At 48.7% G+C, this 14751-nt stretch overlaps 1 protein-coding gene across 3 annotated transcripts; it reads right to left on the reverse strand.

Moving 5' to 3' along the window:
* Nucleotides 1–436: 436 nt before the first annotated feature.
* On the reverse strand, nt 437–10501 carry CHTOP (chromatin target of PRMT1). Of its 3 annotated transcripts, none has more exons than XM_074980565.1 (6): nt 10383–10501; nt 9314–9395; nt 7637–7790; nt 4427–4610; nt 4139–4276; nt 437–1783 (listed from the first exon to the last, which is right to left on the reverse strand). In XM_074980565.1, the coding sequence occupies exons 2-6, from the start codon at nt 9376–9378 to the stop codon at nt 1581–1583; spliced, it is 744 nt and encodes a 247-aa protein (XP_074836666.1). In that variant the 5' UTR covers nt 9379–9395; nt 10383–10501; the 3' UTR covers nt 437–1580. The 3 variants fall into 3 exon arrangements, with proteins under 3 accessions (XP_074836666.1, XP_074836664.1, XP_074836665.1); XM_074980563.1 differs by having other exon boundaries at nt 4427–4613; nt 10383–10500; XM_074980564.1 differs by lacking the exon at nt 10383–10501 and adding an exon at nt 10219–10276 and having other exon boundaries at nt 4427–4613.
* Between the last annotated feature and the right edge of the window lie 4250 nt (nt 10502–14751).

The raw sequence follows: 14751 nt of genomic DNA on the forward strand, positions 1-14751 counted from the left end.
ACAGCATGCATAACAAAGGGTTGGAGGCAGCAAGGCCCAGACATTCCCCCACCCTCCAATCTACAAGAGGACCACTCAGAATTTTACAACTAAAATAAGACTGCCAGGCCCCAGAGAGGAAGATGCATTAGGAACATGCTTTAACCTAGGACATGTATCACAGGGGTAGCCGAGTTAGTCTGTATCTTCAAAAACAACAAGAAGTCCTGTGGCACCTTACAGGCTAACATTTTGGAGCATAAGCTTTTGTGGGCAAAGACTCACTTTGCCAGGCTAGGACATGTTTTCTACATGCAGTTCTGACGTTCCATTCGGGGAGGATGACCATTTACTGTCCTCTGGTATCCCTCAGAGAAGTTATTCATCTGAGAGTTTTCAATCAACAATTAGTGCTGGAGAATACCATTCTTACAGATGACAGCATTTAAAAACTCCACGAAGTCCACAGTTGTTTTTATAAGTTTCTCTCCTTTGTTTGTCACAACGAACCAGAAATACAAGATTCCACTGGAACAGTTCACAGGGTGATTGAAATTAAATCTTCAGGTGGGGTGGGGAGGGGAGAAGCAAACCCCTTCTCAACTTCTAAAGCCAACCTAGGTTCAATGTCCCACCAAGGTCGGTCTGGATTGAAAATTCAGCTGTGGCTACATTGAAAGATAACAGCACTTGTGTTGACAAAACCAATTTTGGACCCGGTATTTTGGAGAGAGACTTCTACACATGATTTTCTTTCTCTGATGCCACTGATGTGCTTCTTTCAAAATTCTAAAAACAAAGGCTAGTTCTTTTTCTACATTTTGGTACACATAAGCCATTCGTGACATCCCTTCAAACATGATACAAAAGAAATTCAAATTTTAACCCCCAAAATAGCCTTTAACCTGCAAAACCCTCTCTGAACTATCCTTAGAATGCTAGCAACCAGCAGGGATGAACTTTTCGTACAAAATAAAAGACTGACCTGTCTACTACAGAGGAGCACTATCTTGCTTAACCTGAATTTGATTGATTAGGCAGTCCAGGAGGGAGACATTTTGGTATGTTTACTTCAGATGAGTTATTGCAACAATAAAACTGCAAATGTAGGTATTTACCATTTAGCCACACTATGGGATCAACTCCTACCTTGAAACAAACCACTAAGAGTAATAGGCACATATAACCATGTGATCCCATAGCTTGTATTCAGCACCAATGAGCACTTCACCTAAAGCAGCACAGATTGTGGCATACATGCAACATTTTCCTTCAGAAGCACAAAGGAACTAGTGTGCCAATGCCGTATGGCTGGCGTGCTCAGACCACGCCAGCACTGATGTCAGTGGCTGTATCGGCAGCAGGTCTGTCACATTCATGTTTAGAGTAGTTAGGAAAAATTATAAAAACCAATCCAAAAAAGGTTTCATACAACATATAGTATCAAAATGTAAGAGGAACACACTAAAATCTGATCTCTTGGTAGAACAGGGCCACCCCTGTTCCTGCAGGTCCTTCCAGAATGAATCAGGTTTTTCCATTTTTAGCTTATGGTCATTGACATACACATTAACTTCAATGAGAGTCTATCACAAGGACCATCAGTCATTGGTTTCTGGATCTGTCTGAGCCATGTAAGCATCCAGCTCAGCATCAAGATGTCCTTTTGTTTTAGACATGTAAGCATCTAATTGATTATCCAGTTGTTCCTTGGTCAACGCAGGACGTGCAGACCCTCTTCCTCGTCCTCTGCCTCTGCCACGACCACCGAAGCCCCCTCTTCCCCGGCCTGCCATGCCACGACCTTACAGTGAAATGAGATTACAGTTATGCACTACACTGAAATGCACTAACAGACTTGGACAGAGAGCAAATAACATTCAGAAACTGACCTGACCCTACCTGTGATGCCCATGTGCCCTTAACTTGGCCACCCCCTACCACCTAGGCAAGGCAACATGCTTGGATAAGGAGGTGACTGAAGCAGACATTCAGGTATATAACAATGTTCAGTGTAGTGGAGCCTGGTGGTACACTGTAAACTATGTGGTATATGGCAAAGCCACATACAAGGTGGGACCCGGCTGCTGATCAGATCAGTACCATGTCAAGTCACTCCTCTGGGTTGTGTCTCCCCCTCAGCATCAAGCGTCTACTCAAATCTTTGGAAAACTGTCTCCTGCCTGTATCTCTGCTCTCAGTTCATCCTCCAAACTCAGCTGCCTCTTACACTCTTCCATATGCTGTCACCCTCCTTGCTGCACCTAACCATGTGCATGAGATATTTTCCTTCCTCTGGAGTGACAAACACCCTTGTTCCCTCCTTCAAACCCCCTTTCATGAACCTTCCTACATCAGTCTTCTCACAGAGATGCTCGTGCTTCCCATAGCTCTTGGCAAGTTCATCTAAATCACACCAAACTCTTGGGAGTGGAGACCTTTTCTTTAAGCCAATTTTGCATATCAACACATTTACTGCATTCTAAATACGAACTGATGACTTCCTATTTGTGGGCAACGTACAGACTATTTGCCACACTAAAAGGAAAAACTTCTTGTTCAAACAAGCATAAACAACACAGTGTTGTGACAAACCCTGCTATTGCATTGCCTATCATCTTGAATTAGAGAGCAAGACGTTTAATAAAGAATGTTTTTGCAGCTGAGCTTAGGCAGACCCAATTGTTGGTGTGGACTATTTTTCATATCTGTTACATATCAACCAGCACATCATTCTCTACGTGAAACTGACCAGGAGAACTACGATGTTATAGTTAGCCAGTTATACAAAACTGATTTTTAAAGAGAAACATGTTTCTCTGAGGTGATTATCTCCAGTCATGCCATAGTCTGTATTTACCAGCATTAATGATCCCATGTCAGAGGCACCGTGAAATCTATGGAGTCTGTAACTAGTTTATGTACTTTGTTCATTGTCTATTTATAAAATTAGACAAGACTCCACTGCCTGAAATGCTTCTGAAGTCAGCCTTGTCAAGATTCCTGCATGTCCATCATCATCCCAGGCAGGATTCACAAAGTAGCCCAATACGGTACCCTTTACATTGCTTGGTACCATTTTAGCCTGGCGTTAATCCCTAACATTAAAGCCTTGATGGATTAGATAGTAGCTACCCAACTATAATTGTATTTATTTCACACCACCTTTCCTACTAAACCAGCAAAGCCACCAACGATTAGGAAAAAGCTTGCTCTATACATATCCCACTCAGCTTACATCTGATGTCAAACCAGTTCTGATGCCTATTTCAGCATTAGAATTCACTAGGAGTGCATCAATTTTATCATGTTTAATGTCCAATGTTCATTCACAAAATTTGTGGTTTCTTACCTGCTACATGCCACTGTATCTAGGAATATAGACTTTGCACAGTTTGGCAATAAACTTCCACTGAAATCAATAGGGCTTTTGCTAAAACAAAAAGCCAGAGCACGTCGCTCACAGGGAGCACCGGTTACTGTGACATCCCATTTGAGAATTTCCTGGGTTTGGACACTGATGTCACTATGTCAGTTCCACTGCCAATCTGGATGGGGATGGTCTGAAATTAACATTTTGTACTAGGAAAAGGATCAAGTAGCTAAGAAACAGATCCAGGTTCAAACTACCAGGGAACTGACAGAACCAGGGCATGAAAAAAAATTCCAGATAAGCAGCAAGCTTTCTCCTTGAGGCTCGAGGCCTAAGCCCTCAGCTTCGGCAGAATTTAGTCATTCATTTAATGAACATTTCTAGCACAGTATTTTTGTGAAGGCTACACTTCACCCCCATTTGGAAAGTTAAATAAGGCCAAATTGTATGTGCAGAAGATATACTAGCCCCTCTGCTGATACTCAAGCCTCCTCCAGCAGGAACGTGACACTCACCATCCCTCAGAACTCTCTGGGAAGCATGGATGCCAACAAGGACCTTTCCTTTCAGCACAAATGATGTTAAAACCCACAATTCAGAAAATGAAAAAGTATTTGATACTATGCTGTAGGCTGGATACAAACAAGTGTAACTTTGAAATAGAATCTCCACCCTCCTGGTACTTATATATATTATATTTTATCAAAGAAGGTGACTATTAAAGGCTACTTAAAATTCTTCTTTAAACAATGCCCTCATCCATTTCCAAAACATCAGTACACTAACCTCTGCCACCAAGTCCTCCACGACCCATGGCTCCTCTGCCCAGGCCACCTCTCCCAGGTCCACCACGACCTCTAACACCGCCTCTTCTCAGGCCCATCCTAGGGGATACGCCACGTCCTCCCCGAAGTAAACTCTGACCTTTAATGGGGTGAAGAGGCGGGGAAAAAAAAAAATCACACCAGGAAAATCAAAATAAGACGACAGCTGTCAGACTTAGCAAGAAGCCACTGAATGTCAGTATTAGCACACACAGGGATATTTTACTTTCCATATTAACACCACACTCACCTCTGAGAGGAATGCCTCCTCTCAGCAACGCCCTCGCTCCACGGCCACCACGCATGGCTCCTCGCGATAAGCCTCTCTGACCCATTGGTAGCCCACGTCCTCCAACAGCTCCACGAGCCAGGGGTCCTGCTGGCCGGCCTAATCGTGCCTGGATGTTACTTTTACCCAGACGCTGCTTTAAGCTCTTCTGGAATTAAAGTTTTTAAAAAAAAAACAAACAAACAAACAGGAAAGTCATGCAGCTATCAGGGATTTATCATGCAACTGGTGCAGATGGAAGCACATCTCTCCACCAGCACAGGAGGGAGCAGAATCTATAAGGGCCTTAGATGCACTGCAAAGTGTTCAGGTCCCAAGAAAGAGCTGGTCTAGAGAAAAAAAGTCTGTTGTGTATGTCCAGAGCATCCTAGACCATCCCCCAGAAACAAAAACTTTGCATGGAGATACGTAAAGGAAGATTAAAACATGCAGGTTTTAAGAACTGAAAACCAGCACTGTTTCCAGACATTTCCATTTTCGATTGGTCATGTGAAGGCAGGCAAGGTAGGCAGCTGCCTTCCAGCTGTGAAAGGTGCTCAGGCAATAGCGATGAACCCAGAGAAAAAGTTGTTCACCTTCTATAATCCTATGCCTGGAAGTTTCAGAGGAGCAACCTTATACCTAGGTTTCCCCAGACAGCCAGAGAGACTATACCAGCTGTTAGAAGAAAGACAGTACCCTTCCTTACGTCTTTAGAAGCCAGCACAAATGGGAACATTCACTCTCTCCAAAACAACCACATTAAGCGCCAACCGAAAACCCACCAAGAGCCAAGAAATTAGGAGTTGAGAATGCAATCATTTTCTCTTCTCAAATGCCAAGTAACTCAGTTCAAGGCAGTTAAGGAAACACTTAGACCAAGTTTATACCACAGCACCCACTGTATTTCAGCCTTAATTTGGGGATTTGTTTGTATTATACCATTCATTTGGCTACGTGTGTCCAGCAAATTATAAAGTTGCTTTCACTGCTGGAGAGGGGCCAGTAGGAGTTAGAATGACCTTGGACACTAGCTATCTTTGAGTAGAATCATAAGATTTCAGGCTTTTGTTTCACACAGCGTAACACCTTTTAAATGCAAGGTGCAAGTTAACAGCTCTGCAGCACCACGCCCTTTACTGTGCACAGCCAAACTTGCCCCGGTGCTCTGCACTGGAACAGGACACTAGCATAATGGCTCTCGCTTGGTTAAACACAGGAAGGGACAGTTACACATATGAAGTGGGGTGAAAGATGAGTTTTAAAGTTCATAGCTGTGACTACATGACCTCCCTAATGGCATGCTGAAGATCCCAAAATGAGCCTCCACCAGGAATGGATCCTTCTGACACAGGATACTCTTCCAAAAGAGCACTCCTTGGTCCCTTATGCACCAGTGAACACACCTAAAGTTAACTGGTGGTGACTGATAAAGAGCACCCCAACTACACCCAGGTCTCCAAATCTTCCCAGAGGTACACACTGCAGCTGTCAACTTTAAGGCGGTTTGACTCATGCAGGCCACTCTTCCTAGCATGAAATGCTCCATTTGATTTGCTGGCTGCACCTCCACATTAGATTTATGGATATGCATTTACATAATGCTCATCAGTGCAGCCCAAGTTCCTCAGCAAGAGGGCAGGCATTAGGAGATGTGCATGCTCTAGGACTGGATGGCTACTTTAGGTACCCTACACTCACTGACAAGGAGCTGTGCTCTCCCATTTGACATTCCTACATGAGTCTCAAATGCAACAAATTCTGTTCAACAACTGGGCAAGATCCAGAACAGTGTTTCATTCTAAAACACAGCGTGAAATCCCATGTGAGCAAAGAGGTGGTTCCAAAGAGAAAGTGAAACTGGTGCCAGTGAAGTGAGGTGAGCGCCTCCTCCCAATCTCAGACTCAGACACACACGGACTCAGCAAACAAAGGGGACAGTGTACTTTACAAATTGAGACTTGCCTGTCTTTTTATATTACTACTGAAACCCTTATGAAATTATACTACAAAACCATGCTGCTGAAATCCTAAAATTACTTATACATAAAGCTTTTGTTTAGAAGTGCCAGAAGTAACACCCGGTTCTGACTGTGGGGACAGTAGGCTTCTGGGCTCCAAGTGCACTGCAGTTACATTCCTTTCATAAAAAGGACCAACATCCAGCACAAGCCTCAGACAAAGATTCCAGCTATGTGACAATGCAGCTTAAATAGGAACTCCCACAGTTCCCTCCTGGGTGCCCAGAGATATACAAGATTATATTTAATGACTACTGGATTCGAGTCACGCAGTGCATTTACAGCTAGCACACAGCACAGTAGCACCACCATTCAGACCTGTGTTTTAAATTATTGCTTTGCACTGTATGCACACAGATTTCAAGAGACTCCTGCCAAGTTTTTCTCTGCAGGAGTCAGGCAACTCTGATAAGCACCATTTAGGCACGAGCAACAGCTAATTGCCTCTTGGACACAGTACTCTAATCAGCATTTTATCTACAAGAGCTAAGGTACATCAGACCCATTTCCTCAGCATAAAGAAATGCACAGACACCATTTAAACAGAAATACACCTCTCTCAGATTTGCTGCTCCACAATGGACCAGCAAAAAAGGAAGCCAACTTTGAGGTTGCTCAGTAGCATATGGCTCTAGCCAGTCTACAAGGATAATAGGGATAGTAAGATTCTTGTTACTTTATCAAGAATTTGCAAGAAACCAAGAACTCAGTTTTAGTTCCTGTAGTTCTTGTGCTCCAACATCTGGCAATAGCATAAAACAGGCAGTTCCCATGCTCACATAAAAAGCATTAACCTGTAACAAAAGTTAGTAAATTGCAATGCAACAGCAGCTAGATTAAGGATTCAGGAGAAAACTGGAATTAGACCACTTATGTGGGGGAAAGGAAAAAACATGAATTGTAACATTCTTGCTATTTTTCCAAAAGAGAACAAGGAGAGATTTAAACAAACTAATCAATACCAGGCACAACAAATTTACTGATCTAAGCAGTATTAACAGGCTATAAAACACTACTTATCTGAAGTGACGATCAAATTCTCTTGAAGTCCCTCCAAACATCCTCAGTTCCTACTTTCAAGTGACATCTTGCAAAATTCTCACATCCTGAAAAGTCATCAACTCCTCACAGACACCAACTGTCTGCAGTAGAAGAGGATACTTTCTCTCACCTGTTTAAGTTTCAAGGCAGCCTGAACAGAAGGTCTATTCTCCATCTGCTGGGCCAATCTTCTGTTTCTGGCACTGGCCAGTTGCTGCTGCTGCTGCATGGTAGCCCGAATATTCACTGGCATCGGCTGTTTGTTCTTCAGCATATTAGTAAAGCTTCAAGGTCGAACAAAATGTGTGTTTAAATAAAGTTTTATTACAAACATTTATGGCATTTCATGGCTCTCAAGACTGGAGCTCCAGATCCCATGAACTTTATGTAAAAAGTGGTACACTCAGATCATGTCATGTGTGTGTTATGTATTCCTTGTTTTCCACAAATGTGCTAGAACAGGACACTCAGATTTGGATAAGTGCGACATATTAATTCAAAAGTGACAAAGTTTTTAGTTATTGCTTTTAAAGGTGGAAGAAGTTATGAAAAACAAGCAACAAGCAGAAATGACCATGAGAGACACGTGAAGACATTACAAAGAAACATCAAAGCAAACATCTAACAGCAAAAGCCAAGGCAGATTGTGTTTTTTTGGGATGGGTAGATAGGATATTTACTAGTCTGTGGAGTCAGCAGGCATACTTATGAGAACTATGTCATTCAGACAACAGAAGAGCAAGTCTCTGGAATAATACATATAAGGAAGACAGTTCTATCACCATAACAGGTGCCACCATCTCAGTGCACTTGTTCAAAATACAATTTCTTGGGCATCTGGGAATTCTGGTGCATTAGGGATCCCCTATCTTTAAAAACTGTGGTAGGAACACATCACCAAGAAGCAAGCTCTTTTACCAGTGATCAGCATCCTAATAGCTACAAAGGACTTGGAAATTAAGCACAACAGAAGTGCTCAATGTGGTCTAGCAGGAACTCACAATATTAGCAGGCCCATAACTCTCTAGTACCGCATCTAACTGCCTCCACTACCATAAGCTGCAGGCACTGCCTGAGAGTACTGCTCACTGCAGCCCACACTAAAATAAAGATTGCTTTTTATTCATTTATTGCTCTTTGGCTTAATGATATTAACCAAATCACTGGAGAGCAAGTTAGTGAGAAAATGAAATATGACCAGAAGTTTCACTGTTAGTTCATCATTATAGATTTGCAAAAGCTTAATGGGATGAAAAAGATGAAGGATCTTTTGAGAAGGAAATAAAAAGAAAGCAGTGCCAAGAAAGGAAAATGATGGAGATGGAGCAAAGCATTTGCCTCTTACAAGGCCCAAGAACATTGTTAAAGGGTCTTTGGGCTGGTTTGGTGGCCTGCTGCATGCCTCTTACAGGTCAGACCCATGAGAGTGTCTACCTTGGACAAAGCAGCAGGCCTTCTGCAGCTTTGGTAACATGCTACCATGCTGCAGGGTCAACTATATAAAATGTAAAAACGTGGAAGAAAAAGGGAGAGTGCGAGGTTTCTCTCTTTGTTTCATTAATAAGACATCCCACCAAATTTACGTCTCATAGTTTAATATTAACAGCTACTGACAAAATCCTCCAAAATAATTGCCCTTTTAACCTTGTGTACCACATCTGTTGCGACATAAAACAGTGGCGCACAGCCACCTGCTTCTCTTAGTTAGGTTAAAACAGGGCAGAAACCACGCTGGTTTTGGACACTGGACACAGTGACAATTAAGTAAAAATTTCTTATGAGCTGAAGCTGCTGTTGGCTTCCTCACCGCTCATTCAGAGACATCTTGGTGGTGCTCTTTAGCACAACCTTCGGCGCTGACTGTGCAGCCATCTTCAGATCGCGATAGTCTGCAAGGAAAAACAGTCAGACTTAGCAAGAAGAATGGAGCCCATGGAATTAGATGCCTAGATTTTCCAAGCCAATGAGTGTGTGGAAACAGCCCAGGACTACATAAACCAATGATGCGACTGCACCAGCAATGCACGTCACGGCATTGCAAAATGTCCTAAAACACACGCTTCAATGGACTAGCAGCTTGTGCTACCTCACGTCTCAACACACCTACCTCTTCCCTGCGGAGGCTTGATGTGGGGCAGATTAATGCCCCCCAAATTCCACCTGTAGTGAACGGCCTCTCCTAGGGGCCGCTTCACAGCCTGGGGAAGCGCTATCATTGCCAGCGGCTGGTCCCGCAGTGGTCGTTGCTAAGCAGGAGAGCTGGAGGGATTCATCTCATTGTTCCCTTTCTGATGCGCTGGGCACTGGGGCGCGGGGTACAGCATCTCCTCTCCCCGAGGGGTTACCCAGGGCAGAGCAGCCTGACCCTGGCCGAATGAGGCCGGTGCTCCCCTCCAAGCCGCGCGGGCACAGCCCGGGCATTCCTTACGGGCGGTGGGGCGGCGCTGGGCAGCCCAAGGGCACAGCGAACACCCGGCCCGGCGTGAGACCGTCGCTCAGCGCCTCTGCCTCGCACGGAGCCGGCAGGGAGGCGGACCACGTCCAGAGGGAGACAGGCCGCGGCGCGGGGATCTGCGTTTGCGGGCACGAAGCGCCCGCCCTGGCTCGCCAAGAGCCCCCCCCGGCGCGCCGGGGCCCATTTCCGCTTATCTGTCCAGCCCCCCCCGGTCAGTGCACCGGCCGCGCGCCAGCCCCCGCTACGCTGCGGCTTACCGGGGAGCGGAGCCGAGCCGAGCCCTCCCCCGGGCGAAGACGGTGGCAGCCCCACGCCCCCCGGGGGGCCCTGCTGGGCCACTCGCACCGGGCTCGGACATGGGGAGGGACAGCCCCGCCTTCCCGCCCTCGGCCTGGCTCCGCGTCTCGCCCCCGCGTCTCACCGAAGCAGACGGTCGCCAGGACTCCGGGCGCGGCCGCGGGGCGGGGGGGTGGGGTGGGGTGGGACGCAGGGCTGGCTCCGTAGGGTCCGTCCCCTCCGCCCGCTCCCGCTGCCTGCGCGGCCTGCCGCTCGCTCAGGCGCCGAAAACAAAATGGCCGCCGCTCTCTTCCCTACTCCCCCCGCGCCGGGACGGGGAAAATGGCGACCAGCGCCTCCGCGGTCGTCGGTGCGCAGGCGCGAGATCACCCTGACCTCGCGAGGCCTGGAGCCACGTGATCATCCCTAGCTTTCCCGCCCACTGAGCCACGTGACCCTTTTAGGGTGGGGCTGGGGCCGAGCGTGCCGGTGGAACGCGGGGAAGTCCCTGTGCGAAGAACCCTGGAGCAGAGTCCCAGACGTTGCCAACGCTCCCGGCTTGAATGGACGGGACACCACAGACGCACGTGGTGTCTGGCCCGTCCGGTTGGGAGAGTTGGCAACCTAGAGTGGGGGCTGGGAGGGCCTCTGTGGTGGCCCTCGGGACACCCTGGCCTGGAAGCGGGACGTGGATTGTGGCCCCAAGGGGGTCATGAAGGTGGAGGGTGTGCTGTCCTGGGGTTTGGCCCTGTGGGGCAAGCCCGGCCAGGCAGAGGGGCAGCGGAGTTAGTTTGTGCCTTCACAAACAATGAGAAATCCTGGGGCACCTTATTGACTAATGGATATTTTGGAGCGTGAGCGTAGCAGGTCTTTGCCCACAAAAGCTCATGCTCCAAAGTATCCTTGGCCGATAGTGCCCCAGGACTCCTTGTTGCGTGTCCTGTGTGTTACCTAACCCACAGGTGAGTCTGGTCCTTTCCCCACCTGGCCCAGGGGCTGCAAGGCCATGGCCAAGCCAAGCCCTGCCTGGCTCTGTGTGATGTGAAATCCCTCTCGGCCTGATGAGCTTAGCAGCAAACCAGCTAGCAGCATCCAGACTCTTCACTGTGCATGGCATGGGAGCCAACTGGATGGCTGGAAGTGATGAGCAACCCAGCCTGGGCAGTGGGCCGTAGGCATAGCCCCCCTGCATCTCGGAGGCTGCAAAATTGTCGTAACCCAGACGGTCTCCCAGGAGGGAGCAGTTTTGCTCATGGCATTGGCACGCGTAGAACTTGCAGGGTGGTTTGACAGGACACAGCAGGAGTGCGTGGGTCTCACAGTCACTGCTGTGTGCCAGCAGCGTGCACCTCGCTTCATGTGCCCTGGCTGAAGGAGCTTGTCCCCTTAGTAATACCAACAGGAAACAAATACACAGACAGAAACTAGTGGAATCTGGCAAGCCTGTGCAAGGGCAGCAGTAAACAAAACATCTTGCAGGCTACACAGGGCCCTGATGGACCGTATGTGGACCACGGACTGCAGGTTGACGGTCCTTGGGCTATTATCTGTGGCTGTCTGCAGATGCAGGCACAGGCCGATGCATTAGTGATGCTCAGTTCACAGTTTGCAGGTTTTCTTCCAGGCGATGTGGGTTCCTTTATTTCAAATGAAGACTTTGAACATGGTGCATGAGATGCCCCCCTGCCAGCTAAATGTCTCAGCTTGCAAAGGGGTTGGCCCATTGACCAGACAGGGCCTGCTAAGCAGGTGGAGCTGGCAGCAAAATGGTAAAAACTAAGAAAAAGAAAAGATGTCTTCCTTCTACGGATGGTGGTCCCCCTGGCATTACACCACCCCTCCACCAGCACTGCCAAGGGCAGACTTCAGAGCTCTGGCCCTCAGCTCCTTCAGTGGGCCATGGCTCCATCATAACATAAGAACGGCCATACTGGCTCAGACCAAATGTCCATCCAGCCCAGCCCTATCAGTGGGGGTGGGAATTGCCCTGCTCCAGTACAGCAGAGTTCAGATCTCTGTTCAGGCCCAGGCTTAAGGTGCCAGATTTGTAAACGAACTCCAAGTCCGCTGTCCCCCTCTGCGGTGGGATCCTGTTGTGGAAGGGCGGCGCCTTGTTCCTCCATTATGGACGCTCCAGGGAGGTTAACGTGCTCCCTGCCAGGTGTGTGCGTGTTCCCAGCCCTGATGTCAGGCCACGCATTGTTGCAAGAACATACGAATGGCCAGACTGGGTCAGCCAAAGGTCCGTCCAGCCCTGTGTCAGGCCTTTCGACAGCAGCTGATGCCGGGTGCCCAGAAGGAGTGAACAGAGCAGAGAATTGTGTGATCCCTCCCCTGTCGCCCATTTCCAGCCTCTGCCAAACAGCGTCCAAGGTCACCATCCCTGTCTATTCTGGCTAACAACCATCAACGGAACAAACCTCCAAGAATTTCTCTAGCTCTTTTCTGAACCCTGTTAAAGTCCTGGCCCTCACAACATCCTCTGGCAGGAAATTCCACCAGCCGATTGTGCTGCTCTCCGTTAATTGCATTGGGTGACCCCTAGTTCTTGTGCTATGGGAACAAGCAAATAACTTCTCCTTATTCCCTCTCTCCACACCCGTCATGACTGTATGGATCTCCATCATATCTCCCCAGTCTCCTCTTTTTGAAGCTGAAAAGTCCCAGTCTTTTTAACCTTTCCTAAGGTGGCCCTGTTCCAAACCCCTCATTGTTTTGGTTGCCCTTTTCTGTTTTGCGGCCATCAGTTTTGAATAGAGATTTGTGCACCCCGGGAGACACGCCCGCTTGGCAGGGCTGCCAGTTTTGGGTCAGTGGAAGCGAGCAGCAGCGGCAGCAAATACTGCGTAAGTTAGACGTGCAGTGCAAACACCAGGCTCGAGCTTTCGAAAATCGGGAGTCTGCCCTCAACAAAATCACACGAGTGGGTTAGAAATATTGCGATTTTAAGCCAGAGTAAGTGCCAGTGTCTTTCCACGTCCCGGCTAGTTCTGGAGCCTTTCGGATTGCTCGTGGTTCACGTTCTCCAGCTCATTTCCACAACCCCCAGGATTTGGCTCTGTAAATGAAGCTGTGAGCGTCCTGCCATCTCTTGACTCCCCCAGCTGGGACTTTAAGAAAAACACCAACTATCTGGAGACTCTTACTAAAACCATCATCTCTGGTAATACTGCCTTGGGGACCGCAGTTTTCACCATGGAAAACCAATATAAAAAACCTTTTAAACAACCCTTGGCTGGCTTGTCGCATGGTTTCCAGCTTAGGGGCCTGATTCTTCTGCCCGGGCTGCAGGGGGTTTACTCCTTGCTTACTCTGTTGTCAGAGGTTTATCACACTCCGCCAAGGCCATGTCCCCCTGGGAATGTGGCGTGTTTGTCTCGGTGGCTGTGACAGACCCATTTGCTATCTGCTGGAAAGGGTTCAAGGCTGTTGTCAGGGAAGAGAAGCTGAGCCCCAGCCGTGGAGGGGGTGTAGACGTGCATGCTAGAGTTCAGCATCACATTCTTTGGGCTTGCAGGTTCCAGTCCCACCGACTTCACTCCAGTCCTTCTCCTGGCTGCTCACAGACCCAGGGAACTCCGACGTGGTTGTCTGTGCTTCGCCCAGCCATTAACAATGGGCATTTTTCCAAAGGATTTCACCCCCCTGTCCCTTACTCTTGTCAAGACTCTTTCCCTCAGCCTTTCACTGCTGAGCACAGACAACCACCTTCCACCCCAGAGGTGGCCACAATTCAGCATCAGCAGCTACCTTACAAAGTGCTTGGGCCCCAGCCCAGTGAAGTGTCAAATCTGCAGCCTGGGAGGCGGCTCTGGTGCAGCATGAGCACCGCTAGGCCCACGAGGTGGCACTCCCTGCGCTGTGTGTCGCCCAGCCAAACAACCGGTACCAGTCAGGGGAGGCTGTTTCCTGGGCGCCCAGCTGCCCCCAGCCCTTTGGAAGGGAGATAAGAACGGGTTCCTCCCCGTGTGGGATGGGTGCAGCCCTGTGCTGGGCAACGTCCCACCGCCTGAGTCACCCACGCTTCTGCCACCCCTTTCCCAGCCATCCCCTGGTGTTCCCATTCCCGCCCCCTTCCCACAGAGACCAGCCTGCTTGGGGCAGGGGCTCTGCCTGGCGGGGCGCCTGTGACGCATGGTGCTGGCCGTGAGTGGGAAGAGAGAGGGCCAGGCTGCTGCCTGTGAGGCCCCCAGCTGAGGCAGAGACTATGGCCTGTGAGCCCAGCACTGAGGCAGGGCCACGCAAACAGAACAGGGTGCAGGGGGGGCGGGGTTGCCTGGTCCTGGGGCCCAAGTGGGGCTGTCTGAGCCGCCTGGTGCGGCGGTAAGAGCCCCCGGAGCACAGTGAGGGTGGAGAATGGGGGAAGGTGGTTGGCCAGGGTGACTGGAAGGGGTGACAGCTTCTTGGCTCCTGACCCCCAGGGATCTCCAAGGCTGAGGGCCCTGAGCTCAGTCTCACAGGTGATGGGGCAGCCTCCGCCCTCTTGTATCTCCCGGGATAACGTCGACCCTGGG

Source organism: Carettochelys insculpta, chromosome 30, assembly GCF_033958435.1.
Source record: "Carettochelys insculpta isolate YL-2023 chromosome 30, ASM3395843v1, whole genome shotgun sequence".
Taxonomy (NCBI): domain Eukaryota; kingdom Metazoa; phylum Chordata; order Testudines; family Carettochelyidae; genus Carettochelys; species Carettochelys insculpta.